Consider the following 25572-nt stretch of genomic DNA (forward strand, 5'->3'; position numbering starts at 1 on the left):
GCCCAAGTCAATATTGACTGTCCTCGGCTGGCTAGCCTACTCTTCGGCCTCTCTCTCAAGGGGAGTGTTGACATAAGCTACTGAATGAGCTTCCCCATGGTATTCTTTAAACAACCCGTTGTCTCTCCCTGGGATTCTCTGAGGTCTGAGGTATGGGAATGGTATAAGGGTTTAGACCCACTTCTTTCTTCTCCCTGGGTCACACAAGTTTTCTGGGGCCTTCTATACCTCAGCACTGTGACCCTAGGCAGCTTCTCAAAGCCAGCAGACCACAGAGCAAAGGGTTATGGTTTGAGCCTAAGGTCTCAACCCTGAAGGGAACAACAGCAAAAAACCAGCGTAACTTCCTCGGGTGTGGTTTGGGAAGTCAGCATAGGCTGCTGGGATGCCACTTCATCTGACTCTCAGGGCATGTGAAGAGAAGTAACTGGCAGGCCTGGACCCTCCCTCGTAGGGGCTGAACAGTGAGGGGAGGAAGCCCCCATTGCTGACCATGTTTAAGCAGAGTGCAGCCAGATCGCTCTTAGGAGTGCCATTAGGGATGGAAATGTGGACAGAGGCAGAGGAACAGGTCAGAGGGTCCATGGAGTAGACATCACTTCCTCTGGACAGGCTAACCCAGACCAGCATCTCCTTGGAAGGAGCAAGCTTACCTTTCCCAAAAGTGAAGTCTTGTTTACCATGGTGTGCAGAGCCAGGAGTGGGGTTGATGCATAATAAATGATATAATTTGATATTTAGGCAAACTCCAGAGAGTAAAGGCTGAGAAAAATCTTCCTGGCCAATGAGACTTTTGGTGACCTGGGGGCTGATGAGGCCCACCGTTCTTCCAAGAGGAGTTGGGTGATGGGCCTACGGTGAGGTACAAGGGAGCCACACAGGCCTGCTGTAGATATGAGTGTTGGGGCCCAGCTCTGTAGGGAACAGGGTCCTCTACAGGCCACATCGCGCCCAATCGTGGCAATAATGAGTACATTTCTAAGCTCTGTAGAATCCAGGAAAGTCGCCTCTGTCTTATAGTACGATTTTTAAAGTAGGCCCTTCCTCAAGGAATCTTGGTAAACACCACTTGGGTGGGATGGGGTCCTGATGACTGAGTGAAGCCAAGTTGGCTCCAGGGTCTAGAAGAGACCTTTCTCTCCTTGCCGCTATACTTAGGCAAGCAATTTGGTTTTTGTGGTCATGCCCATTCCTCACCTCCTTAAGAGAGTAAACACTTCTCCTCACAGACCTGTGCATAGGGATCGTGTACATGACACCCTCAGCCTAGAGCCTGGTACTTGAACTAGACTCTCCCTAAGGGAGCCTTACTAAAATCGCCCCAACAGCTCCTGGAGTAAGGATTGTTACTCTCCTTGCTGTGTGGAGGGAAATGAATTCTTTATCAGCAACAGATACAAAGGCTGAGACCTGATATTAGGTCAAGGCCACAGGCCCCAAGGTCCCTGCTGAGCTGTAGGCCCTGGACATGAGCTGATAAGCATGCCCTGAGCCTCTCTGTGAGGAAGCTGGGACATTACTTCCCACTACATCATTGGCACCTGAGCTGGGGGGTCCTTCACTGTTCTGTGAACCGGATTCCCAGAAATGGCAGGGACTCCATCAGCCTCATTCCAGTATCCCGGAACTTACTTGTGTAAGTGACCTAATCGAATCCGGTCTTTTCCCCAGGAGCAGCACACCCCTTGCCATTCACTTTTTCTCGGCCTGTGGTCCACTCTCTGAATCCCTTTAGTGAGCTAAGCATGTTTTCCTCGAAAGGCATTCAAGGTGTGGAAGCCACAAGCCATCCACAGCCAGGGGTGGCAGGGTAAGGTGGGTGACCATATCGGATACTCGCTCCTGGTGAAAAGCAGGGCCGACAGGTTAGAACAACTGACATTGATTCAAGATAGGACCCAGACGTGGCTCTCAGAGCACAGGAAACAGATGTACACCCAAGGGCCCTGCTCTAAGGGTTGTGTCAACCCTGGGCCTCTATAGTTCTGTCCTGGGTCTGTGAGGAGCTGGCATGGCAGACTGGCTGTCTTCTCTCCTCCAGGAGCAGCAGTTTCAGAGCTACCCTCTCATCCTCTAAGTGGAGGACACTTGACCTGTTTTCCTTTGTCCCTATGGAATGGCGGCATAAACATGGAACCCTGCCCACTGCCCTGGGAGCCAAATCTACAGTTACCTCCCTCCTTCCCCAGGGGCTTTGTTTCTCATACATGCCAGAGCCTGGTCATCAAAGCTGCTAGTGCACTCCTCATGGAGTACAAGACATACTGGTTCCATACAAGGTAGAGTCAGCCTCCACAGGTCAGGATGGCCCTGCTTACCTGGGCTGACCCAGGCAGGCAGCAGGTCAGATGGAGGGAGAAGACCCTGTCCCTCTCACTTTAGACTTCCAGAAGTCCTCACAAGGCTATTAGTGGGCCCTGTCCCCTGCTGGTGAAGACCTCCAAGAAGGAGATCATTAGCAGAGCACTGCTCACAGTGCACAGGTGGACACACGGACACACTGCTCACAGTGCACAGGTGGACACACGGACACACTGCTCACAGTGCACAGGTGGACACACGGACACACTGCTCACAGTGCACAGGTGGACACACTGCTCACAGTGCATAGGGGACATAGAGATAGAGCAGGGCCCATGGAATCTGATCTGGGTTTAGTCCCCATCCCCACCCCACACACATACACAGTCATTTCCTGTTTCTGTGATCTAGGACAGGCTGTCTGCTTGCCTTGAACCTCATCTAGATGGTGAACAATGATGATTCCTTCCTTGCAGAAGGGACCTAACTAGTACTTACAAACAGCTTCTGCCTTTTCTGATTCTGAGTCTCCAAACCCACTACAGTCCCTGTCTGTGACCCCAGGCCTGTGGCTCCCTGGACACAGCAGCTCCCCTCTTCCTGAGTTCACTGGGGAGGGCAGCACTTCATCCATAAAGCCTCTGCCAGGGACGGCCACACTCCTGTCTGCCAGCCTCCCTGCCAGGGCAGCTTCCTTCGCTAACTGGTTTTGGCTGGAGTCATCCCTCCCAACACTGGGCACCCCGCTCTGATCCGGTTGTGGGTCGAGAGCTGGAAGAGAATATTGAAAGTACTCGGTAACCACCATAGTGCATTCCTAGCCTGAGCTCTGATCCTCAGCCAGCCTCCCTGTCCGGGGTTAAAGCTAGGGCCTGGCAGAAGTGGAGAGGCCAGCTCATGCCTGTCTGTTTCTGCGTCAGGTCTGAGGCTACAGCCTTTCTCAGGCAAGGCAGAAGAAAGTGTGGTCTGTCAGGAAACTCCCACTTTGCTCATCTTTGCCCCTAGCTCCTCTTTGGGTGAACAGAGGAGGACACAGAGGTTGGGTGACAGTTAAAGACTAGTGTGGCCTGATTTTATTGAACACCGCAGCCTGGTGATAAATGCAGCAACTGCTCTCTCAAGGCTCTTGGAAATACGTGGTTCATGCAGTCCGGGCAACACTGGCTATCGTGGGTCCCTCTTATGTTCAAAACTATCTTGGGGGCTGGAGAGATGGCTCAGTGGTTAAGGGCACTGACTGCTCTTGCAGTTTGGTGCCTGGTACCAGGACCAGATGGCACACAGCTGGGTATACCTCAAATTCCAGGAGATCCAACTCCTTCCGGCCTCTGAGGGTACCTGCAGTCACATGCATGTACCTACACACGGGTACCACACATGCACATACATAAAAATAAAATAAACCATTATAAAATAGATAAAAGATTTTGATCCACTCCTATAATTCCAGCACTTGAGAGTCTGAAGCAGGAGGACCAGTAGGAGGCCAGTCTGGGCTACATCCTAAAACTCTGTCTAAAAACCCAGGTGGTTTTCCTGAGACGAATGGACAGGTGGCATAGGAGAAAATCCCCACGGTCCCACCAGTTAAACCCAGCAATTCCTTTGGTATATTTTTTTTCCTATTACACTGCCAAGTGGTGGAGGTGAAATTTTAAGGTTGACCCCTTATTCCTCCTGCTTCGACAAAGGAAACCTTGATGGTTTAGTTTGCCTCTGGGGTCCATGAATGCAGACAGGTTTGGGCCCCAGCATGTCAGCAATTCCAGAAGCTATCGAACTTGGGCCCAATATAGTCATCACACGAGACTGGGGAGGGGATAGCCAGACTGTACCCTCCACCCTGCCACCTGCCACCAGCTTTATGATTTTACCTTTTTCTTGTAGGCTATGATCTGTATCTAATTAATTTGAGGGTATGCTATGAGCTCATTTCTTCAGGTTCATTTTTTTCCCCACATGGATATTTAATTGCTCCAGCTATATTTATTGAAAAGATCATCCATTCCCACCATATTGCAATGTCACCTTTGCCATCAATCAAGTGGCCTCATCTGAGTGGCTCTATTTCTGGATCCCTGCTTCTGTCTCTGCCTTGCTCTGTTTGTCAACCCTTGTGCTGTTTCTACAGCATATTAATTACTGTAGCTTTATGATAAATCCCAATATATATTTAGTATAGTCCTCCAACTTTGTTCTCTCAGACTGCTGAGGCTATTCCTGGTTCTCTGTTTCCTGCACATTTTAGAATCAGTGTGTCAGTTTCTGCCACAAGAAATATGCTGAGCCTGAAATAAGTCTGTAGGTTGATTTGGGAGTAACTGACATCTCCACAGTGTGAAATCTTCAACATATGAACAGTCTTTAATATCTCTAATGTTTTATGGCTTTCAATGAGAAGAGCTTTATTCCTGGATGTTTGCTATTTTTAATGTAAAATGATAAATAATGTCAATTCCTTTCTCTCTTTAAAAAATGCATCTTTATCCTATTTTGCATGTGTACATGTGTGATGTATGTATGTAAGTGCACCACTTACATGCAGGAGGCTGCAGAGGTCGAAGGAGGATGTCAGGTTCCCTGGAACTGGAGCTCCAGGTGGTTGTGAGCTGCCATGTGGGTGCTGGGAACCAAACCCATGTCCATGTCTTCTGCAAGCGCAGCAACTTTTATTTATCTTTTCCAGATAGGGTTTCTCTGTGCAGCCCTGGCTGTCCTGGAACTCACTCTGTAGACCAAGCTGGCCTCAAACTCACAGAGATCCACAGAGATCCGCCTGCCTCTGCCTCCTGAGTGCTGGGATTAAAGGCATGGGCCACCATTTCCCAGCTCAGTAATCACTCTTTTTTTTTCTTTCTTTTTTTTTTTTTTTTTTTTTGTTTGTTTGTTTGTTTGTTTTTGGTTGTTTCAAGACAGGGTTTCCCTGTGTAGCTTTGCACCTTTCCTGGAACTCATTTGGTAGACCAGGCTGGCCTCGAACTCACAGAGATCCACTTGCCTCTGCCTCTCGAGTGCTGGGATTAAAGGCGTGCGCCACCACCGACTCTTAACCACTGAGTCATCTCTCCAGAAGCACCACCTCTTCCTCCTCAAGACAGGCTATCTAGCCCACACTGGCCTCAAACTCAGTATGTAGTGCATGCTGACCTTGAATTCCTGATCCTCCAGTCTGATCTGGGATTATAGGTGTGAGCTGCTATGCCCAGCTCTGTTTCATTTTATATTGAAATCCAATGAACTTTTATTTATGTTGACCTTGAGTTGAGGACTTTCTAAATTAATTTGGTTGTTGCAGACTCTTCTGGTTTTTCTACTTTCACAAACACACTGTCCCAAGCACAGCTGGCCTGACCACATTTCAGATGAGTCCCAGTGGCCTTCCTTTCGGTCCCAGGTTTTTCATTGTTTAAGTGATTAGCTGATTTCTGAATCTCTGTCTCCTACCCAAAGCTCCGTTGACTGCTTCTGCCAGCTTCCAACCTCCACAATCCCTTGGGTGCTGGTCTTTGTCCTCGTAGCTCTCCGCTGATCTAGAGAGATCTTGTCAAGGAATGGCTGGTAGGGTGCACTCCAGAAGGTATAAAGTCACTGATACCACTTACCACTGCCACCTTCCCTCCCGATGAATTCCTATGCAAGAGCCAAGAGCTGATCTATTGGTTGGCATGGGAGAGTTGCAGAAATCAGGGTTCTTGGAGGAAGTTCCTTTGTGGCTCTGGATGGTATTTTCACCTCTAGAAAATCTCACAGCTACAGAGGAAGCAAGTGGGTCTGTGTCTTAGTTAGGGATTGTATTGTTGTAGTGAAAACCATGACCAAAAGCAAGTTGGGGAGGAAAGGGTTTATTCAGCTTATACTTCCAGGTAACGGTCTGTCACTGACGGAAGTCAGGACAAGAACTCAAACGTCTGGAACCTTGAGGCAGGAGCTGATGCAGAGGCCATAGAGGGATGTTCCTCATGGCTTGCCTAGGCTGCTTCCTTCCTTCCTTCCTTCCTTCCTTCCTTCCTTCCTTCCTTCCTTCCTTCCCTCCCTCCCTCCCTCCCTCCCTCCATTCCTCCCTCCCTCCCTCTCTCTTTCTTTCTTTCTTCTTTTTTTTTGCCAGAGCTGAGGACCAAACCCAGGGCCTTGCACTTGCTAGGCAAGCACTCTACCACTGAGCTAAATCCCCAACCCCTAGGCTGCTTTCTTATAGAACCCAGGACCACCAGCCCAGGGATGGCACCACCCACAATGGGCTGGGCCCTCCCCCATCAATCACTAAGTAAGAAAATGCTCTATGGCCAGATCTTATGGAGGCATTGTCTCAATTGAGGTTTCCTCCATTCAGATGGCTCTAGCTTGTGTTACGTTTACATAAAACTAGCCTGAAGAGTCCAGGAGAGAGGGTCTGCTGAGGGGCTGTGGGGATTGGCTTGCTGACCGAAGCAGTCCAAGAGGCTGCACAGTGGAGATGTGAGGTCCAGTGTCTGGGTCCCAGAACCCAGAGGTTAGTCATGATCCCTTAAGAAGTAAATGAGAGGGGAAAGGAGTTTGATGTCACTCCCCGACCCAAATCTACCCAAGTGCCAGTGTCTGAAGACCCCAGCTCAGGGACAAAGGGAGAGAGAACACAGCTAGAGAGATGGCCAACATCTATGGGAGTCTATTACTCTGCACTCCCTAGCTTGTGAGCCGTCTTCCACAAACACACCACTGGATAGATAGGAACACAGAGGCTCAAGTTCCTTGGGTAACTTGTTCCAAGTCACTCCTCTTTAGGGAAGAGATTCTCTATAGCTGCAACTCAACGATGCATTTCGATGTAAAGTTTTGGGTTTGTAAGGGTCCTGGATACTGACTCTGCCCTTAAGGAGGGTTAGAGGGACTGATCTTCTAAGGGGTATGCCACTGCCTTACACATGGCAAGTTCCTGCTGAGAAATCGGTGGTCCTACCACCTTTTCCAGTGGTACCTATTGCGTGCACATCCTCTCCAGAACCTACCAAAGTGATGGGGGAAATTGTTTCTGGAGCAAGAGCAGTCAGAGACCGCAATGACCCTGCATGCCAACTCTTTAGCTGGATGAGGGATCCAGGCATTTATATGGAGAAACAGCGGAAGCTGTGTAAAACAGTGTACTTGCAGTCAGAGCTACTCCAGAGACGGAGGCAGAGGGATACCCCTCTGGGAAACACAGAGACAGAGGCACATTGATTCATTTCCTTTCTGAAATGTTTTGAACTGCTTCATATTCAAAGACTCAAGTGTCGCTCATCAATATACTGATCCCGGCCTGGGACTCTCTAGGACTGACTAAGACACCTTTGGAAACTGCTCTGCCCTCCAGGTTCCCAGATCCCCACTCTCGGGTCTAGTCATATTATCCTTTCCAAGCCCACGTCATTCCCATTAACAGAGCTCAGTAAAGAAAGCCTCATGCAAGATCAGCAAGGTGTGGGTTGCAGGCTAGACCATAAGAGACATTTTGTACAGTGTCCTAGAATAGGATTAAAATCCATGAGTTGGGGATTTAGCTCAGTGGTAGAGCACTTGCCTAGCAAGCGCAAGGCCCTGGGTTCAATCCTCAGCTCAAAACAAAAAAATCCACAATAAATGAGTAAGTGGGACTCTGTCTTTTCTGGAGAACTTGGCCTATAAGGTAGCTACCCTAGCCCTACCCAAGGCTGACCTTTTGGCTCCGCCCTTTCCAGAATTAAGGCAAGGTGCATGTTTATGAGGGGGCCCATCTGGAGTGGCCAAGTGGTATGTATGATACCCACTCTCAGCCTGGGCAACAGTACTGCAAATTGGCTGGTTGGCTTCTTGTTAATGTATGTCACTTTAACAGGTTTCCTGTTCATCAGTCAGCAACAAACAAGATTTGAGCGTGACAAATTTTTTAACATATAATTTGATTCATATATTTGCTCGTTTTTTTCACATTTACGGAGTCAGGGAGGGGGCAGTTTAGACAAGGTCTTATTATATAGTCCAAGCTAGCCTCAAACTCACAGTAATCCCCCTGCCATAGCTTCCCAAGAGCTGGGATTACAACCATGTAACACCATGCTCAGCTCACGTTTATGTTCTTCAGTGAGACTGGTTGAGATTTTCCTTTTCTTGTATTCTTAGTTGGCTGAGAGTCAAGGTCATACTTGCTTCACAGAATACATCTGCCAGCCTCCTACCCATCTGCCCTCCTTTTGTAATTCTTTGACGTGGATTGATGTTTGTAATGGGCTTTGGGTTTTAAAAAACACTCCTTGGTAGGCGAGTCGGCACAAGAAGGTGGCTGACACCTCTTTTTCCTTGCTTGTAGTCTGTGTTGGCTTATTTATTTATTTCTGTATTTATTTTATTTATTTAATTTTGTATTTGAGGTACTTTGTCGTTTCTAAAACTGTTCTGCTGGGAGCCAGCCATTTCCCTGAGGAAGTCTGGAAGACAGTGGGGGAATCTCCAGGGACAGAGAAGTTACGCTGAGGGAGAGACATAGGCCTGAGCCTATACCCAGCATCCACTGAGCCATCCCACGGTCCCTGGGGCCAGCTCAACTGACCCTCCTCTTGCAGGCACCATGTTCCGCAAGAAAAAGAAGAAACGCCCTGAGATATCAGCCCCCCAGAACTTCCAGCACCGTGTCCACACCTCCTTTGACCCCAAGGAAGGCAAGTTCGTGGGCCTCCCTCCACAATGGCAGAACATCCTGGACACCTTGAGGCGGCCCAAGCCCGTGGTGGATCCTTCTCGAATCACCAGGGTGCAGTTGCAGCCCATGAAGGTAAGGGGACAGGCTTATAGCCATGTTCAGCCTCTCCCACTCCACAGGACGAGAAACCCCAGAGGCACCCAGAGGGGCCACTTGGGTATCAGAATCAAGTCTGCCATCTCAGTCCTCTGCTAATCAGCTTTTCTAACTGGGGAGAATTTTAAAACAGGTGTGGAGGCTTTTTATTATAAATAAGCCCAGCGCTTGACAGGCTGAGGCAGTCGTATGGCAATGAGTTGGAGGCCAGCCTGAGCCACAGGGTGAGGCCCTGTCTTGAAAAGAAACCACCCCCAAACCCACCAAAATTAATTCATTAATTTGAATTTCCGTTAACAAGAGTCTTTAAGAATGTCTCATCCGGAGCTGGAGAGATGGCTCAGAGGTTAAGAGGCTATTCTTCCAGAGGTCCTGAGTTCAATTCCCAGCAACCACATAGTGGCTCACAACCATCTGTAATGAGATCTGGTGCCCTCTTCTGGCCTGCAGGCATACATACGGGCAGAATAGTTTACACATAATAAATAAATAAATCTTAAAAAAAAAGAAAAAAGAAAAAAGAAAAGAATGTCTCATCCAACATTTAGACCTGTAACCCCAGAGGAGTTGCAGCTGTCCCAGCCCAGAGGTCACATGGGAGATTTAAGAGTTGGGTAGGAGTTGGGATCAGGAGCCCTGTTGTAGGATGGGATGTCAGGGAGGGAGGAGGCCCCAGAACTGGTTTTCTGAGATATCTCTCTGGAGACCATGGGAAGAGCTCGAGCCTGAAGCGCCTCTCCTGAGTTCTCCAGCTCCCTAGACTCGCCTGGCCACCCACTTTTCATCCTGGCCTGACCTGTCCTGCTGACAAGGGCTTTCTCCCTGCATCCTTATAGGCTGCCCAGCATGGGCCTCACCCACTGTGAACACAGGCAAATGTCTGGAAACCTAATGGATGGGTGGGGTGATAACGGAGGTGTGTGTGTAGGTATTCCTTCCCAAGGCCCTCAGGAAGGTCCTAAGCTACCCTCTGCCACGAAGGGGCTGCCTCCCCACACTCTTTTGTCTTCCACAGACGGTGGTACGGGGCAGCTCAGTGCCCACAGAGGGCTACATCTCAGGGCTGCTCAACGACATCCAGAAGTTGTCAGCCATCAGCTCCAATACCCTGCGTGGACGCAGCCCCACCAGCCGGCGGCGGGCACAGTCGCTGGGGCTGCTGGGCGATGAGCAATGGGCTGCCGACCCAGATATGTACCTCCAAAGTCCTCAGTCCGAGCGCACTGATCCCCATGGCCTCTACCTCAGCTGCAATGGGGGCACACCAGCAGGTCACAGGCAGATGCCATGGCCGGAGCCACAGAGCCCGCAGGCGCTGCCCAATGGACTGGCTGCCAAGGCACAGTCCTTGGGCCCCGCTGAGTTCCAGGGTGCCTCGCAGCGCTGCCTGCAGCTGGGTGCCTGCCTGCAGAGCCCCCCACCCGGCACCTCACCCCCTATGGCCACAGGGAGGCGTGGAGTGAAGGCTGCCAAGCACAGCTCGGAGGAGGCCCGGCCACAGTCCTGCTTAGTGGGCTCAGCCGTCGGCAGGCCAGGTGGAGAAGGCAGCCCCAGCCCCAAGAACCAGGAGAGCGGCCTCAAGCACCGGCTCTTCCGAAGTATGTTCCTGTCCACTCCTGCCGCAGGCTCCGCAAGCAGCAGCAAGCCTGTCCCTCTGCCACAGAACAAGGTATGTCCCCTGGGTCTTCCTCCTGGGGTCACTCCAAGGAGGACAAGGAAGCATGCCTAGCAGACAGCCACAGGGCACTGAGTACTAGAGACGCCAAGCCTGCCTGGCCCTCCCCCACTTACTGGGTCAGGAGAAGAACGTGAGAAATCAAAATGACCATCTAACCAGCATGGCCTCGGCTAACAAGTGTAGCCTGACTTCGCTATCTGAATCCATGTCTTCCAAAGGCTTAGCATGTGTGAGTCACAGGCTGCACGCCAAGTCATTTCAGGAGGAGTGGAAACCTGTGACTGACATTCCTATCCTCTGAGGCCCTGCAGTCCACTGGGAGGATCCTTCTCTTAGAAGCATTTTTAACCAAAAGCTCAGGGCAGAACCTCAAGACCCAAGCAGGGATGTGCACCCTGGCCTGGAGAGGGCAGGGTCTCTCCACCTCCCTGTTTTGGGAGCACTGTGGAGCCTCCTGCTTCCCTGAGGACCGCAGGAGATTCTGGATAGGGCTGCCTACAGCGACCACCCCTTTCACCTTTCCCTTCCCCATAGCTGTTTCTTCTCTAGTGTGTTACAGGAAGACCAAAGGGTCAAAGAAGAATCGGGCCGGTTCCCACTTCCACAGTGGTGATGGGGCTCCGGTTCCCCCGCTTCCACAGTGGTGATGGGGCTCCGGTTCCCCCGCTTCCACAGTGGTGATCCGGCTCTGGTTCCCACTTCCACAGTGGTGATCGGGCCCCGGTTCCCACTTCCACAGTGGTGATCAGGCTCTGGTCCCCACTTCCACAGTGGTGATCGGGCTCTGGTCCCCACTTCCACAGTGGTGATCGGGCTCTGGTTCCCCCGCTTGCACAGTGGTGATGGGGCTCCGGTCCCGTCCCCCCCCCCCCCCCCCCCCCCCGCTTGCACAGAGGTGTGTCCTGTTGTGCCCTCCTTAGTTTTTCAGTGTCCCTGGAGGGCACAACTTGCCAGATTTGTGTACTACGAGACTCCGTGGGACTGACTTTGCCCCAGAACTTGGAGTAGCAGGACAGGGGAGAGAGGGGAGGATGTCTTGGTGGTGGCTCTCCTTGGCGGGCAGATTAGCCTGGTTCCACTTCTCACCTAGCCCCTCCTTTCTAGGTGACAGTAGCACTCTCTCCCATCCAGCAGGTATGGCCTACTCAGAGTGAGCTCGCACCAGGAACTCCAGTGAGGCAGAGAAGCAAGCAAGGCAGGCACTGGCTCAGAGCTGGCACCCTGTCTCCGGCCTTCTAGGCTCCTGGATCTTGTGTACAGAGCTTTTTGATCATAGTAGATAGTTATCATCTAACTCTTGAAAGACAGGTTGAGCGTAAGGGCTTTAAGCCAGGCCTAAGAGACAGTTGCTGACGGTGAACAGGGAGAGCTTTGAGAGCAAGCCGGATCCTCTGCTGTGGTGACGCTGTGATGGCGATCTAGCCTGAACTGGAGGGTGACCTGCATTTACAAGGTCACTGCCAGCTGAGGCACCCAGGAAGCTTTGTGGCTTCATACATCCGTGCCCCTCATGTGCTTGTGAGCTTAGGGGTCTCTGGAAGGGAGGCTGTGACCTGGGAGACATCCTCCACTAAATTAAGGTGTGGCAGGGCAGGGCATAGCTAGCACCAGGGAGGTGAGTGTCACCTGATTCCCCCCATGTCTGCTTGGGTAGGCTGCAGGGGTCTGGAGGAAAGGTGTCCTAGCACTGAGCTGGGCACTGAGATCATCTGTTTGAACCGCCAGTCACCACACTGGCCATCCCTACTCACTACTGAGAACCCCTATGGGCCACTATGTGTGCCAGTGCACACGCCCACAGCAGAAGCAGTTTGTGGTTATCATGGGCTCAGCAGGGGTCCAAATTCAGGGGAGTAGTTTCCTTCGGGGCATCTCGGCAGACTTTCCAGATACATGTTCTCTCACTGGGGCTCTTCAGCCATCACTGTGTACCTGCTAGATTCCCTGCAAGGCCAGGGCCCATGCTGGGGAGTGGAACCCCAAAGCCTGGGAGTGGGAATCTAGAGCTAGAAATCCTTTGGCAGGACCTAGATTTGGGGTGCCTAAGCGAGCAGCCCAAAGTAACCATTCCAGGAGATTCCCTTCGGATAAATTCAGTGCTGAAGCCATGAGCAAAGCTAGTGAGTGTTAAGACATCTGTCTGTCTCTGTGATGGACTTAGGGACACCCTAAGCAGCCCTCTGCATAGCTACAAGGTCCCTCTCCACATGTTTAAAAACACAAGATCCTGGAAGCGGTGTGGAGAGGAGGGCTCCTTTTACTCGGGTGCTGGCCGGAAGGCTTGAGCTCAGAAAGGAGAGAGGGTTTCTTCCCTGGCTTTCGGGGATGGGCTGTCGCTCCTCTGCCTCGCCCCCCACTGAGGCTGTGAGACCAGCTCCAGGATTCCTTCTCCAAGGGTCCCTTAGCCCCCTAGATACACAGCCTCCCTGTTCTAGACACAAGCAGGGCTGCCAGACCCCGGCCAGGGCTTCTTCCCTGTCTTGGTTCCGGGAGCCAGTCCCAGCTACCCACCACCCCTTCCTTGCTCAGGGCCTCTTCCACTCACCCCAGGAGTCTCATCACAGCGGCCTCCCTGAGGTCTGCCTGTCAGTGGCCCAGGAAGAAATATCCAGCTAGAGGCCATCCCAGGACCCCAGGACTGTCTGTCTTCTCTCGAGCAGTAGAGTGGATATCAAGAGATGCTCTCGGGCCTGTCACCTTGGGAGCTTGGGGGTCTGGTTAGACTCAGCTTCAGTTTTCACTTCGTCCATTTAACCGGAAGCCCTGGGTGCTCCTGCTAGTGTCCAGGCCCCAGACACCAGCCCCGCTTCTAGGAAGCGTGCACTGCATATTCCCTGACCACACCCATTATGGCATCTCTCCTTGTCCTTACAGCTCAACTCTGCTTTCCGACCACCGCAAAAAGATTCCTCCTCAAACCTGGTCTCCAAGGCCCAGTCCTTGCCGTCGGACCAGCCCATGGGGACTTTTAGCCCTCTGACCACCTCGGACACCAGCAGCCCCCAGAAGTCCCTCCGCACAGTCCCAGCCGCTGGCCCACTTCCAGGCCGGTCTTCTCCAGTCGGCTCCCCCCGCACCCGGCATGCTCAGATCAGCACCAGCAACCTATACCTGCCCCAGGACCCCACAGCGGCCAAGGGGGCCCTGGCTGGCGAGGACACGGGCATTGTGACCCATGAGCAGTTCAAGGCTGCGCTCAGGATGGTGGTGGACCAGGGTGACCCCCGGACGCTGCTGGACAGCTATGTGAAGATTGGGGAGGGCTCCACGGGCATTGTGTGTCTGGCCCGGGAGAAGCATTCGGGTCGCCAGGTGGCGGTCAAGATGATGGACCTCAGAAGGCAACAACGCAGGGAGCTGCTCTTTAACGAGGTGGGAGCCAGGTGGGACCGGCAGCGGGGCAGTGAGTGTGCACCGAAGCCGGGCACCTGGGGGCAACGTGGCAGGGGGCCAGGGGGGCCTGGCCATGGGATACGGAGCTAGGCACTCAGGCCTCTCTCTACCCTCAGGTGGTGATCATGCGTGATTACCAGCACCTCAACGTGGTGGAAATGTACAAGAGTTACTTGGTGGGCGAGGAGCTGTGGGTGCTGATGGAGTTCCTGCAGGGCGGGGCCCTCACGGACATCATCTCCCAAGTCAGGTGGGCAGTTGAAAGGGCTGAGCTGCGGGAGGACCACCCCGCCCCGCCACTGCCTTGGCATGGGGATCAGCTGCCTCTGGCCCATAAGGCTAGTCATCTTAGACCCCCTGCCTATTTGGGGGTAACTGAGACTCGGTGGTCTTAGAAAAATGGTTACAGCCCGCTTAAATATGCTGCTTGGGAGTTGTAGGTCCCTTTGCCTGGGTCTCCTCTCTGCTCAGCCCAGTCACCCCGATAACTCGGCTCTCCCATGGGTGGCCTATCTTCTCTGTCCAGGCTGAATGAGGAGCAGATTGCTACTGTGTGTGAAGCTGTGCTTCAGGCCTTGGCTTACCTGCATGCCCAGGGTGTCATCCACCGGGACATCAAGAGTGATTCCATCCTGCTGACCCTTGATGGCAGGGTATGTCTTCCCTTTTCATGGCTCAGCTGTCTCCCATATCCTCTCTAGCACCCCCTCTCCTCCTGGTCTCTACCTAATTCTTTTCCAACTCCCAGGTGAAGCTTTCAGACTTTGGATTCTGTGCTCAGATCAGCAAAGATGTCCCCAAGAGAAAGTCCCTGGTGGGAACCCCATACTGGATGGCTCCCGAAGTGATCTCCAGATCTCTGTATGCTACTGAGGTAACTATTTCCTCCACCTCCAGGCCTCCCTGGAGAAACTTTGGAACATGTTGCTCCTCTGTCTTGTCCCTCTTAATGGTTCCCACCACTAATAACCCCCGTTCTGAAGTATCCATTTAACCAGATCTGTCTCTTGCCCCCCCCCACTTTGAAATAGGGTCTCTCTATGTAGCCCTTGATTTCCTGGGACTCATTATGTAGACCAGACTGGCCTTGAACTCACAGAGCTACTCCTGCCCCTGCCTTGCAAATGCAGGGATTAAAAGGCCCTCACCACCAGGGCCAGGCCTACCTCTCCTTTTCAATGGAGTCGCTCTTACGTGTACTTTACCGCCACTCTCTTCAGTTCAAGGGCAGGGTGGCATATGGCCAGCGTTCTCCATGGGGAATGGCTTCTATGGTCTCTGGCCACTCATACGAAAGGGGTCTGACCATAGGGTAGCTGGCCAGGGGATGAAGGAGGCAGACTCACTAAGGAGACTTGGAAGGAGACAAGATGCTCCATCCAATACACTGCCACCAAGAGCCAGACCCCAGCAACAGAGTCAGGGCTATTCTCCTGCAGGTGGATATCTGGTCTCTGGGCATCATGGTGATTGAGATGGTGGATGGAGAGCCTCCCTACTTCAGTGACTCCCCAGTTCAAGCCATGAAGAGGCTCCGGGACAGCCCCCCTCCCAAGTTAAAGAACTCTTACAAGGTCGGTTGTTGCACAAGCTGTGAACTCCCCGACCTCATACCCCAAGCCCTTTTCTCCTGAGATAAGAGGATGGGAGCGTAGGCTTCTCGAAAGCAGGGGTATATGCCTTTGGTCTTCTTCCATATAACATCTGTGCTGGGTACAAAGTCACATTCATGTACAAACTCCCACGTTCACTCCAACACATTCCCACCTGTAGCTGCAGCAGGAGAATCACTTCTTGGCAGGCTCTCGTCAGGAACCCACTCATACTGATGAGGAGGCAGAGTGAGGACCCCAGGACTCCCAGCTGTCTCCCAAGAAGGAATCCCAAGGAGAATCCAGCTCCTTCCACCTTATGTGTCCGTGGCCCCATACCAACACAGTGCCATCACATGAATGGCCTGTCCTCTTGTATGACACATCCTGACCATAGCTGAGCCAAATACCACTACAGCTTCCCCCCAGAAGCAGTATATATACTTATTAACTCTCTCCTGCCAAATCAATCCCCTGCTGGCAGATTGGCACGGGACAGCTAAGTGGTACTGCCACCTGGTGGCCAAAGCAAAGAAAAGGTCCTAGAGGATTGAAGCGAAGTCTCTAAATGGCTCCAAGACAGCTTGATCCTTGGAGACTGCTGTGCTAAGCCTGAGATGAGCAGGTCCAGAAAAGCGCCCATTAGTGAACTGCCCCCAAGGAGGCAGCCTTCTGTGGCATCCTAAGGCAGCCTTTTAGAACTGGAACTGGATCGCTGATCCCAGTTCCATGCCCCTTTCACAGAGCTGCAGAGCCTGAAATGCCAAGAGCCCCCAGAAGCAGGCAGGGGTAATGGGCCCTGTATGGAACCCAGCTCCCCAGAGTTCCAGACATCCTCATTCCATTGCTCTGCAGCTCTCCTGACAGGTGAACTGGCTTCCTTTTCTTACCTCATAATCCAACCCATCAGTGAGCCTGGGAGGAACCAGGAAGTAAGAAACCAGAGAAAATGAGGTCTAAAACAGTGGGAGCCCCTACGGCCAAGCTGCAGGGAAGTGACTGTGAGCCAAGGCTTCCAGTCACTGTTCTGCTCGACAGGTCTCCCCAGTGCTGCGAGACTTCCTGGAACGGATGCTGGTACGGGAACCCCAAGAGAGAGCCACGGCCCAAGAGCTCCTGGATCACCCCTTTCTGCTGCAGACAGGGATGCCTGAGTGTCTGGTGCCTCTGATACAGCTCTACCGCAAGCAGACCTCCACCTGCTGAGTCCACACCCAGGGTGAACCTGCTGCCTGTGCCCGCAGGCAAAGGACACTGGGCAGCCAGTCCACTGGCAGGGCCTACCTGCCTTGTTCTCTCAGTATTGAATCTCTCCAAAGATTGAATGTGAAGTTCCAGCCCCTCCCTCTTGCCCTTCTGCCCGCCGGGCCAGGCCGGACCTGCCCCCTTAGTCTCACTCCCCAGCGTCCCAGCTGCCTTTGGGATGACAGGGACCCCTTCTGCAGGTTTGGCCCTTTGTTATTTGCACAGGGATGTTTCTAAGAAACACGGAGAGCGGTGCTCCTGGCCACCAGCCAGCAAAGCTGACGGGCTGCTGAAGATTTTTAAAGGCAGTGTCCACTAGTGTCCTGGGCCACCAAGAGGGTGCATGCCCCATCTTCACATGGATACTTGTTATTCTCAGCTACAGCTTCAAACCCTGGAGGCCCAGAGGGCCGTGGGGAAGGATTTATTGCCTGAATCCTTCTCCCCCCCCCCCCCCGCCTTGCTCTGACTTCTGGAAGCCCCACTTGCACCTGTTCCCTGGCTGTCCCCTGGCATAGCCTCTCCCCAGCAAGCCTCCACAGAACTGTGAATTGCCTGTGTGTAGGCCATGGGAGTAGCAAGGGGGAATCTTCTGAGAGAGTGTGTGTAGTTGATGGTAAAAGTGGCCCCGTTTTTCAGGATGGAGAGAACATATTCTCATTCTCTCTCTCTCTCTCTCTCTCTCTCTCTCTCTCTCTCTCTCTCTCCCTCCCTCCCTCCCCCTCCCTCTGTGTATGTGTGTGTGTGTGTGTGTGTGTGTGTGTGTGTGTGTGTGTGTGTGTATAAAGTCCCCCAAAAGGCCCAGGCCTTTCCAGTTACCCACAGAGAGCTTCAGAAAAGCTCCCCACCCCCCACAATCTTCTTTTCTACCAAGCTCTACTCTGAAGGGACCTGCTTTGGGGGCCTGGTTTTCTGTCTCTCAAGTCTCATGTTATTACCTAAACAGTGAAGGGGTGTATGTATGTCAAGTCTAACACATGCTGGGGGCCCTTGATGTGTCTGAGTTTCTCCCATACTGAGGCAGGAGCCAGATCATCAGGGACCCATCCTCTTCAGAACTCTGGGCTGGGACAGGAAAGTGAACCGCTTCCTGTGTGTGTGTGGGGGGGGTCCCTCATGCCAAGGGATGGGTACCTCCTCGTGTGAACCAGCTGCCCCTGCAGATGCTTACCTGCCCCTTTGCCCTCTCTCCCTTCCCACCTTCCTGGCTGTGTGAGACAGGGAATGTCAAGGAAGAACTCCAGTATCTGGACCCTATCCAGACACTATTTTTAGATTCCTCTGCTCCCTGGTGACCTGCATTAGGGCAAAAAATAAAATAAAAAAATTGCAAGGTCTTTTTTTAAGGGTCAGAGTTTTAAAAACAAAAGCATCTTCCCTAGAAATTTTTGTGAATTGTCTGCACTTGTGCCTGTTTTAAATTAAACTGAACGTTCGAACCTCTGGGTTTTCCATTTTCTGGGACTGAAGCTTTGTTTTGGAGCTGGATGCCCTTGGAGTGGGTGCTTAGTGGGCTCCTCCATGGTCACTTGAGTCCACAGAACACCCCGCTTCTCTTGTGACTTGTACACCTAGAACGAGGGCAGAGGAGGAGGGAAACGGAGTGAAAGGCCCTAGGAACAGACTCAAAGGGGTGAGGGGCTCTGGCCAGGGCTGAGCTACTGAGCCACAGGGCTGACTGACCCTTCCACTTTGGCTCCTCCCCTTGCCTGGCCCTCAGGCTGCCCATAGACAACTCCCTGGAACATCTACTTGAGAGAAAGCAGACCCCCGTTCACTTCTTAAAACTGAAGGAGAAATTTCAAATTTTCAAAAGAGCAGGGAAGTGACCAGAAACCAAGAAACTTGTAGTCCTGGGATTGGAGGTGGGTAAAATTATCTTTTAACTTTTAGCTATGACAAGATTCCAATCTCCCTTTTCTGAGCTCTACACCCAAGGCACTGCTCACTGAAGCCACTTCACTAGGAGTGAGGAGCCATACCCAGGCCCTAGCCCCAGCGATTCAGCAAGAAGCAGTCTGCTGCAGCCCTCTACCTTCAGGCTCTATCTGTGGAATGGCCGGGGCCAGGGCCGGTGAGGGGAGGAAGCACCTCCAAATGAAGTGTGTGCTTCCATCTTTTCAAAGGAAGCCAAGAGGCAGGCGTGAGCACAGAGAGGCCAGTTCTCCAGATGGAATAACACTGGGTTTATTAGCTCTCCCCCACTAGTCCTCACGTATCGTCCCAAAGGCACGTGCCAATGCCCTTCAGCCTTCCACACAAGTCAGTACTGAGGCGCCAGTGGCCTGGGCGACTCTTCACAATGCCAACGATAATATGAAAAGCAAAATACACAGCAAAATCTCTTCTACAGCAGGAGGGGACAAGGGGGACCACAGCCTCAATGTACCGATAGCTGACAGGAAGTTTGGGGAGAGTGGAGCGTACTGGAGTTCTCCATGGAGCCTGCTAAGGAGTCTGTGCAGACAGCAAGGCCCACAGCTCAGTTCAAACCGGAAAGATCTGCTGCGGTGTTCCAAAAACATCACAACCACCCAGCTTCCAGCCACTCCACAGACCACAGACAGAGATGCACCAAGGTGACATTCCCCCAGAATACCACATCAGAACTGAAAAGATGACAGCAGCTGGACACACAACGTGTGAGCCAAACTTCGTGGTGCTTGAAGCCAAAATATTTGTATCCTTACACCATTAAAAATGTCATTAAAATTAAACACAGTTGAAAATGGAATGTGAGCAAGGAAGGGTCAGAGAAAAAGCAGTATCCTCTTGGGGTGACCCTGCCCTGACCTCCTCTGGCTTTTCAGACACTGTGGTATTGTTTATCTCAGGGGACTGAGGAGAGGCAGGTGTGTGTGTCTGTATGTGTGTTGGAGTGGGGTGGCAGATCTATCACCACAGAATGCAAAGCAGCTGTTAGAAGAAAACAACGCACGTGGTCAGGTCAAGGCTCAGAAACCATAGGGGTTGGCAGCTCCAGCTGTTCTAAAGATAGCAGGAACTCTCTCAATAGTGGCCTTGGCTTGGAAAATGGCTTGGGGTTCTTGGTAAAGGGTTTCTTGGTGGGGTTCTGGGCACTTTTTACACTCAGTGCTGACTTGTACACTGTTCCTCACTTCATTGAAGTGACTTCAAGTATACGGATTTAATATTCTACCAGAGGAACATGCTTCATGGGTAAAATGCACACAGTCGGGGAAGTTACACATCGATGATCTCCAATCAACGCCAAGTCTGAGTTCCCGGGGCGCAGCGAGGAGAGCGCAGAGGTGCCACCAGGGGGCAGCAAGGATCACCGTCCACAGTGTGGGCTGGCCCGGCCTCGGAGGCTAGCCAGGCAAGGATCTGGGGAGGTGTCGGGCTCTGCAAAAGCTGACTTCCTACCCCTCAGCCGCAGGCCCAGTTTCTCAGCATCAACATTCTCTCTCTGGGCAGTTCCCTCGGAGTTACTGGTGAGAAACCCTCCCACAAAGACAACAGGTCAACGTCTTAAAAAGACTTGATCGCAGGCAGGTGAGGAGCTACACGCTCACTCTTCGGGGTTCACGGCCAGAAAACTTTCACTGCCTGGAAGCAGGAGTTTTCAGCACCCCCCGCTGGTATAGCTCTCCCACCAGGAGCTAACACTGACATAGGGTCGTAGAGCATGCGACCTGTCAAGCCCCTTTCTTCGCAGCTTGTCGCCTGTCGCCGCAGTACAGAGTTGGAGGGCAGGGGCGGGGTGGGGGGGAAGGAGAGAGAGGACAAAAGACTTGGCGGGGAGGGGGCCTAACTACTACCTCTCCACGGTTGCTTCTGACTCACTAATCTGCCCAGTAATAAAAGCTGGAAGCTGGGCTGGGACTGCAGCCCACGCGGTCGGGCACAGGCAGGGGTCCTGGGGCTCGATCTAGCATCCATCATCTGCCCTGCCCTCCATTAACAGCCCAGCAAGAAGCAAGAGACGTTTAGCAGCCCCCTCCTATGCTCTCTCCGGAGTTTGATGTAATTTAGATCCGGACCTGCGGTTCGTGTGGGCTCCCGACTCCCGCGCGCCGCCGGTTAACGTTGCAAACACTCCAGTCAATTATCCCCCTCGAGGAGGTGCTATTTAAAGAGACATTGTCAGGTTCTTAAGCCTCGGATCAGACCTGCTGCTTTCTGCTTCATACACAAAGGCTCAAAACGCGAGTTCTTTTGAGGGCTGGAAGAAATACAATTAAGCAAATCCTTCCTAACTGTTCCACCCTCCTGGAGCACCCACGTGCAGAATGGGGGAGCTGAGAGGGGGAGGTGGGACGCTAAGTCCTTTCCATTTCAGGCCTCTGGGACTAAGTGGAAATATAAGTAAAGCTGGGCCAGCACGAGTGAGGGATTGAACCTCAAAGATGAAATTCAAATGCAATCATGCTGGGGGGGGGGGGGCAAGCTGGCCCAGGAGCCAAGAGTCAGTAGGGCTTGGAGGAGCAGTGACCCTATAATATCAAAGAAGTTGAACCCTGGGTCTGACTGAGAGAGCCAGAGGAAGCTCATTCTCCAGAAGCTGGTGAACAACACTGTACAAAGTCCCCAAACATCTTCCTCATTGCTTTGAAGAAGGAGTTTCTACCTCAGAAAACCTTAGCCACTGGATCCCTTCATAATCAGCCCTCTCTCTGGTCCAAAAAGCATATGGGGCCATTTCAACCCTCCCTTTCTCCAACACTTACAGGGAAGGGAGCTGGTAGTTTATCAGCATCAGTAGGCAAGGCAGGCTGGGCCTTTGTTCTCCATAGCCCGCCCTCCTGTTGCCGGGCTGCCAAGCTGATGCCAAGTTAGAAATAAGCAGGGAGTCTTACAGGAACCGAAGCAGAACCTAGGCGGCTGGGCCTCAGGGTCCACTTTTCTGGCTAGAAAGCTGAAGCCTACAGAAGAATCTTTCGCACCCCTTTCTTGCCCCCAGAACGAGTGAGGCTGTATAGGAAGGTGAGGGTCCTACACAGGAAATACCAGAGAGCACAAAAAGATGAGATCTCTTTCTCCAATCTGGTGGAGGACTGGTGGAGGTCTCCCTTTAGCAGTGAGGAACGTGTGTGTGTGTGTGTGTGTGTGTGTGTGTGTGTGTGTGTGGGGGGTGTGTGCAAATCGCAGAAAAAGGGAAGGACTTGGAGGAAAGGGACATCTCAGTGACCAGAGTGAGACAAGAGGGTGGACTTTGAAGGGCTGCATGCCCCTTACCGCTGAGCCTGCAGTACCACAGCCTCTGTGCCCGCCTGCCAAGGCTTTGGCTCAGGCACTGAGAAAGGCAGAGCGTTGGTCTCTAATTCCGAGCCACTCTCTGGCCCTGAAGCCTCCCCGACCAGGCTGGGGATGTCTGGGGCTGTGGAACGTCGCCGCAAACCCAGGCGGCCAGAGCCTGGACCACCCTCGGGATGAGGACTAAGGCCGATGGGGGCTTGCACTAGGGTTGGGGGCATTCCCTCCAGCACCTCCTGGGAGCGCCACCGCCCACTCCCCGACGACTGGGGTGAGTTTGATCGGGCCATCAGAGCTCCTGCCCGAAGGCGTGCTGTCTCCTCCTCCGTCATGGTACCCAGCGCTAGGCTCATGCTCCGGCCCAGCTCTGGCCTCTCGCTGCCTTGTGCCCTGTGACGGCCCGAGCCCTTGCCAGCAGAGGCAAGCTCACCTCCGTGGCCGTGGCCGTGGCCGTGACCATGGCCGTGGCCGCCGGCAGCTCTCGCGAACCGTGCCAAAAGGGGCCGCGGTAGACGACGGGGACTGGGTCGTCGACGCTCTGGGCTGGGCGCCGGGGCAGGGCGTCCAGGGGGACTGTCGGAATTGGAGCCCCGGGCCGCCGCCGCTGCGGCTGCCCGACCCCAAGGCCCGGTGAGGGCCTGCACACAGGTCCCGTGACCGCGGGAGGCGGCCAGCTGCAGCGCCGTGAGGCCCGCGCGGTTGGTGCGGTCAAGGCGCAAGCCCAGGCGGCGGAAAGAGCGCACCAGGAACTCCAGCACCGCCCCGTGGCCGCACGCCGCCGCCCACATCACCGGGCTGTTGCCCGCCGAGTCCGCTGCCTCCGGATCGCCGCTGAACTGCACCAGCAGCTGCACGGCGTCCAGGTGGCCTCGCTCGCAGGCCAGGCTGAGAGCAGTGCGGCCGCGCTCGTCCCGCAGGTTCACGGCCGCACCCTGCTCCAGCAGCAGTCGCACGAAGCGCGAGCGCATGGCGGGGTCCGGCAGCCCCACGGCCACCATGAGCGGCGTACGGCCCTGCTCTGCGCGGCAGTCGATGATGCTGCGGTCCAGCGCGTCCAGCACGAAACGGGCCAAGTGGACTTTGCCCGCCTGCATGGCCTCAAGGAAGGTGCGCGTACCCGCCCGGGGGCATAGGTCCTTGGGCTTGAGCATGGCTCCAGCGACCGTGCTCGGGAAGTCCGACAGCTCCGCACGGGGGCGCCCCTGTTCCCTCACCCCAAGGGGCTACGGCCCCGGCCCGGACACTGGTACCGCTCTTTCCGCGCGTAGGTGGCGGCTGCCAAGGGTCCTGCGGTTCCGACTCCGGTCTCCCTGCTGCTGCGGGTTCGTCTGGCGCTCCTCCCTGGGCCTCCCGCCTGGAGGTGTGGGCTGCTTGCTACTCCCGGCGCCCGCTCAAGCTCGACCTCCTCAACTCTTGGGCCGTTCCCCCCGTGTCCGACGCCCCTCGGTCCCTCGTGGCTTGGAGCAGCGCCACTCACCGGCACCCCGGGCAGCCCCGGCTCCCCTGCTGAGCGGCTGGCTCCAGCCTGGCGCGCTTGCCTCCTGCCTCGGCGGGGAGCGCCGCTCCTCCAGCTCTCGAAGCCTCTCCCCGCCTCCTCCCCTCTTGCGGGGGCCGGGACGCTTGCTTTTTTTACTTGGGGGGGCTCAGCGGCTCGTGAGGTGCCCGACGCCTAGATACCTGGCTTTATAGCTTCGGGGGTCTCCATGGCAATGGCTGCCCTGGAAGCTCGCTCCGCCGTCAGGGACAGAGACGGACAAGGCGAGGGAGACCGCCCCTGACCCCCACCCCTTCGTGGGCCACGAAGTTGGGGCGCGGCTCCTCCTCCGCGCTCCCCAGGGAATGCGGCGGCGGTTGCGGGGCGGGGGCGGAGGCTGCTCACCGGGGGGCCACATGCACCCGGCGGGGCCAATCCTAAAGTCGCAGTCTTCTTTCCCCGCCCCCCGCCTCCGCCCGAGTCGGTACCCTCCGCTGCTTAGAAACTGGCGGGAGCTCCTGCCATCGGTTCTAGGTTAAAGGGACTGGGACCCCCAGAGGATAGAACTGGACAATACACGAGCTTAACTGGGGTGGAGGTGGGGCAAGAGACAGGAGTAATTTGGGGTGTGAGGCATTTGTGCTCCGGACTGAGGGCGCTCAGTCTGGCTGATAACTGCCATCCAAAGTGCAGCGAATCAGTCACATACAATTGTGCCTCCCGCACGCGCTCACTCAGAGCAGGGCAGGGGTGCGTTCTCCAATCTCAGACGTCTCAAACCTGACAGCGCGCCCGCATGCTAGTTCCGCGGTCGCTGTGAAGCAGGCTGACTAGACACCTGCCGCTGTGACCCTTAGGAAGCACCTGAGAGTGTGCAGGCATTCGGACTATCTGAGCACTACTCCCTAGTCCCTCCAGGGCAAGCTACGGTCCAGGAAAGGGCAAAAGACAAAAGCAAAATTCCCCCTCAGGGCTGGGTTCTCTTGAACATAAAATCATCTCTAGGCCGCAGGGCTCTAGACCTGACCCCTAAAGAAAGGGGCGAGCCTGATCCATTTTCAATCGGATGTGTGCAAAAGCCACTGGAGCGCCTCTTCCTTTGGGGAACCACTGCTTGGCTCTGGGGAGAGGGGGATACTGAAGGCCTCAGCAGAGATGAGTTACAATGGGTGCCTCACTTTCCCAGGTCCAGAGGGCATGAGAATAGTTGGAATGGAATCTATTTGTAGAGTAAGTGAAGGGCTAGGGATTTTTGCACTTGTCCAATATACACAAAGCCATTGGTTCAATTCCCAGCACTGCATGAAACCAGGTGTGACGCTGCACACCTGTAACCCCAGCACTTGATAGGTAGAGGCAGGAAGATCAGAAGTCCAAGATCAACCTCGACTGCACAAGACCCCTGTCTCAAAAAAAGAAAAAGTGGACTCCTGAATCAGCTACTGGATGTCTAAGCTGTCATGAGCCCAGCGTTGTGTTTCTAGTAACGGGAAATACAGATGCACAAACTCGATCCTGAATGGATGAGATTTGCCTTCTCAGTCAGGAAGACAAACCCAGGATATGAGGAGGAGAGGCTGTCGCCCAAGGATTGACTATATCTGCTAAATACAAAACTCAGCCAGCCAGTGTAAGGAAGGACAGAATGATGGGAAAGAGAAGGATCAGGGGTATCCTGAAGACAGCAGCTGAGGTGGTTGGCCCTTCAAGGATGAATGGCGTTGGGCTGCTAAGCAACGGTCCAGACAGAGGGGTTACAGAGACAAGGGCTCCTAACCGAGACAACTTGAGGGTTGTATTCAGGGCTCCTTCGCTGTAAGAGACAGGAAACTCAGTGAAGAATCAAGGGGTCCTCAGCCTCGGCAGGGCAGGAATATGCTTTGTA

General features: G+C 53.7%; 2 protein-coding genes across 4 annotated transcripts in view; one reads left to right on the forward strand and one right to left on the reverse strand.

Moving 5' to 3' along the window:
* The window catches only part of Pak6 (p21 (RAC1) activated kinase 6), a 33910-nt gene extending 16215 nt beyond the window's left edge, over window positions 1-17695 (forward strand). For all 3 annotated transcript variants that reach the window (XM_036185884.1, XM_036185885.1, XM_036185886.1), the window contains 8 exons: window positions 8856-9064; window positions 10104-10757; window positions 13641-14138; window positions 14276-14409; window positions 14686-14812; window positions 14908-15033; window positions 15599-15733; window positions 16790-17695. In XM_036185884.1, coding sequence (XP_036041777.1) covers window positions 8861-9064; window positions 10104-10757; window positions 13641-14138; window positions 14276-14409; window positions 14686-14812; window positions 14908-15033; window positions 15599-15733; window positions 16790-16957 — 2046 coding nt within the window. In that variant the 5' untranslated portion in view covers window positions 8856-8860 and the 3' untranslated portion in view covers window positions 16958-17695. The remainder of the gene's footprint in view (window positions 1-8855; window positions 9065-10103; window positions 10758-13640; window positions 14139-14275; window positions 14410-14685; window positions 14813-14907; window positions 15034-15598; window positions 15734-16789) is intronic.
* A 1472-nt stretch (window positions 17696-19167) lies between these two features.
* Ankrd63 (ankyrin repeat domain 63) lies at window positions 19168-24063 on the reverse strand. Its single transcript, XM_036183225.1, has one exon. The coding sequence runs from the start codon at window positions 23362-23364 to the stop codon at window positions 22192-22194; it is 1173 nt and encodes a 390-aa protein (XP_036039118.1). The 5' UTR covers window positions 23365-24063; the 3' UTR covers window positions 19168-22191.
* Between the last annotated feature and the right edge of the window lie 1509 nt (window positions 24064-25572).

The sequence above is a fragment of the Onychomys torridus genome, chromosome 4, assembly GCF_903995425.1.
Source record: "Onychomys torridus chromosome 4, mOncTor1.1, whole genome shotgun sequence".
Lineage (NCBI taxonomy): Eukaryota > Metazoa > Chordata > Mammalia > Rodentia > Cricetidae > Onychomys > Onychomys torridus.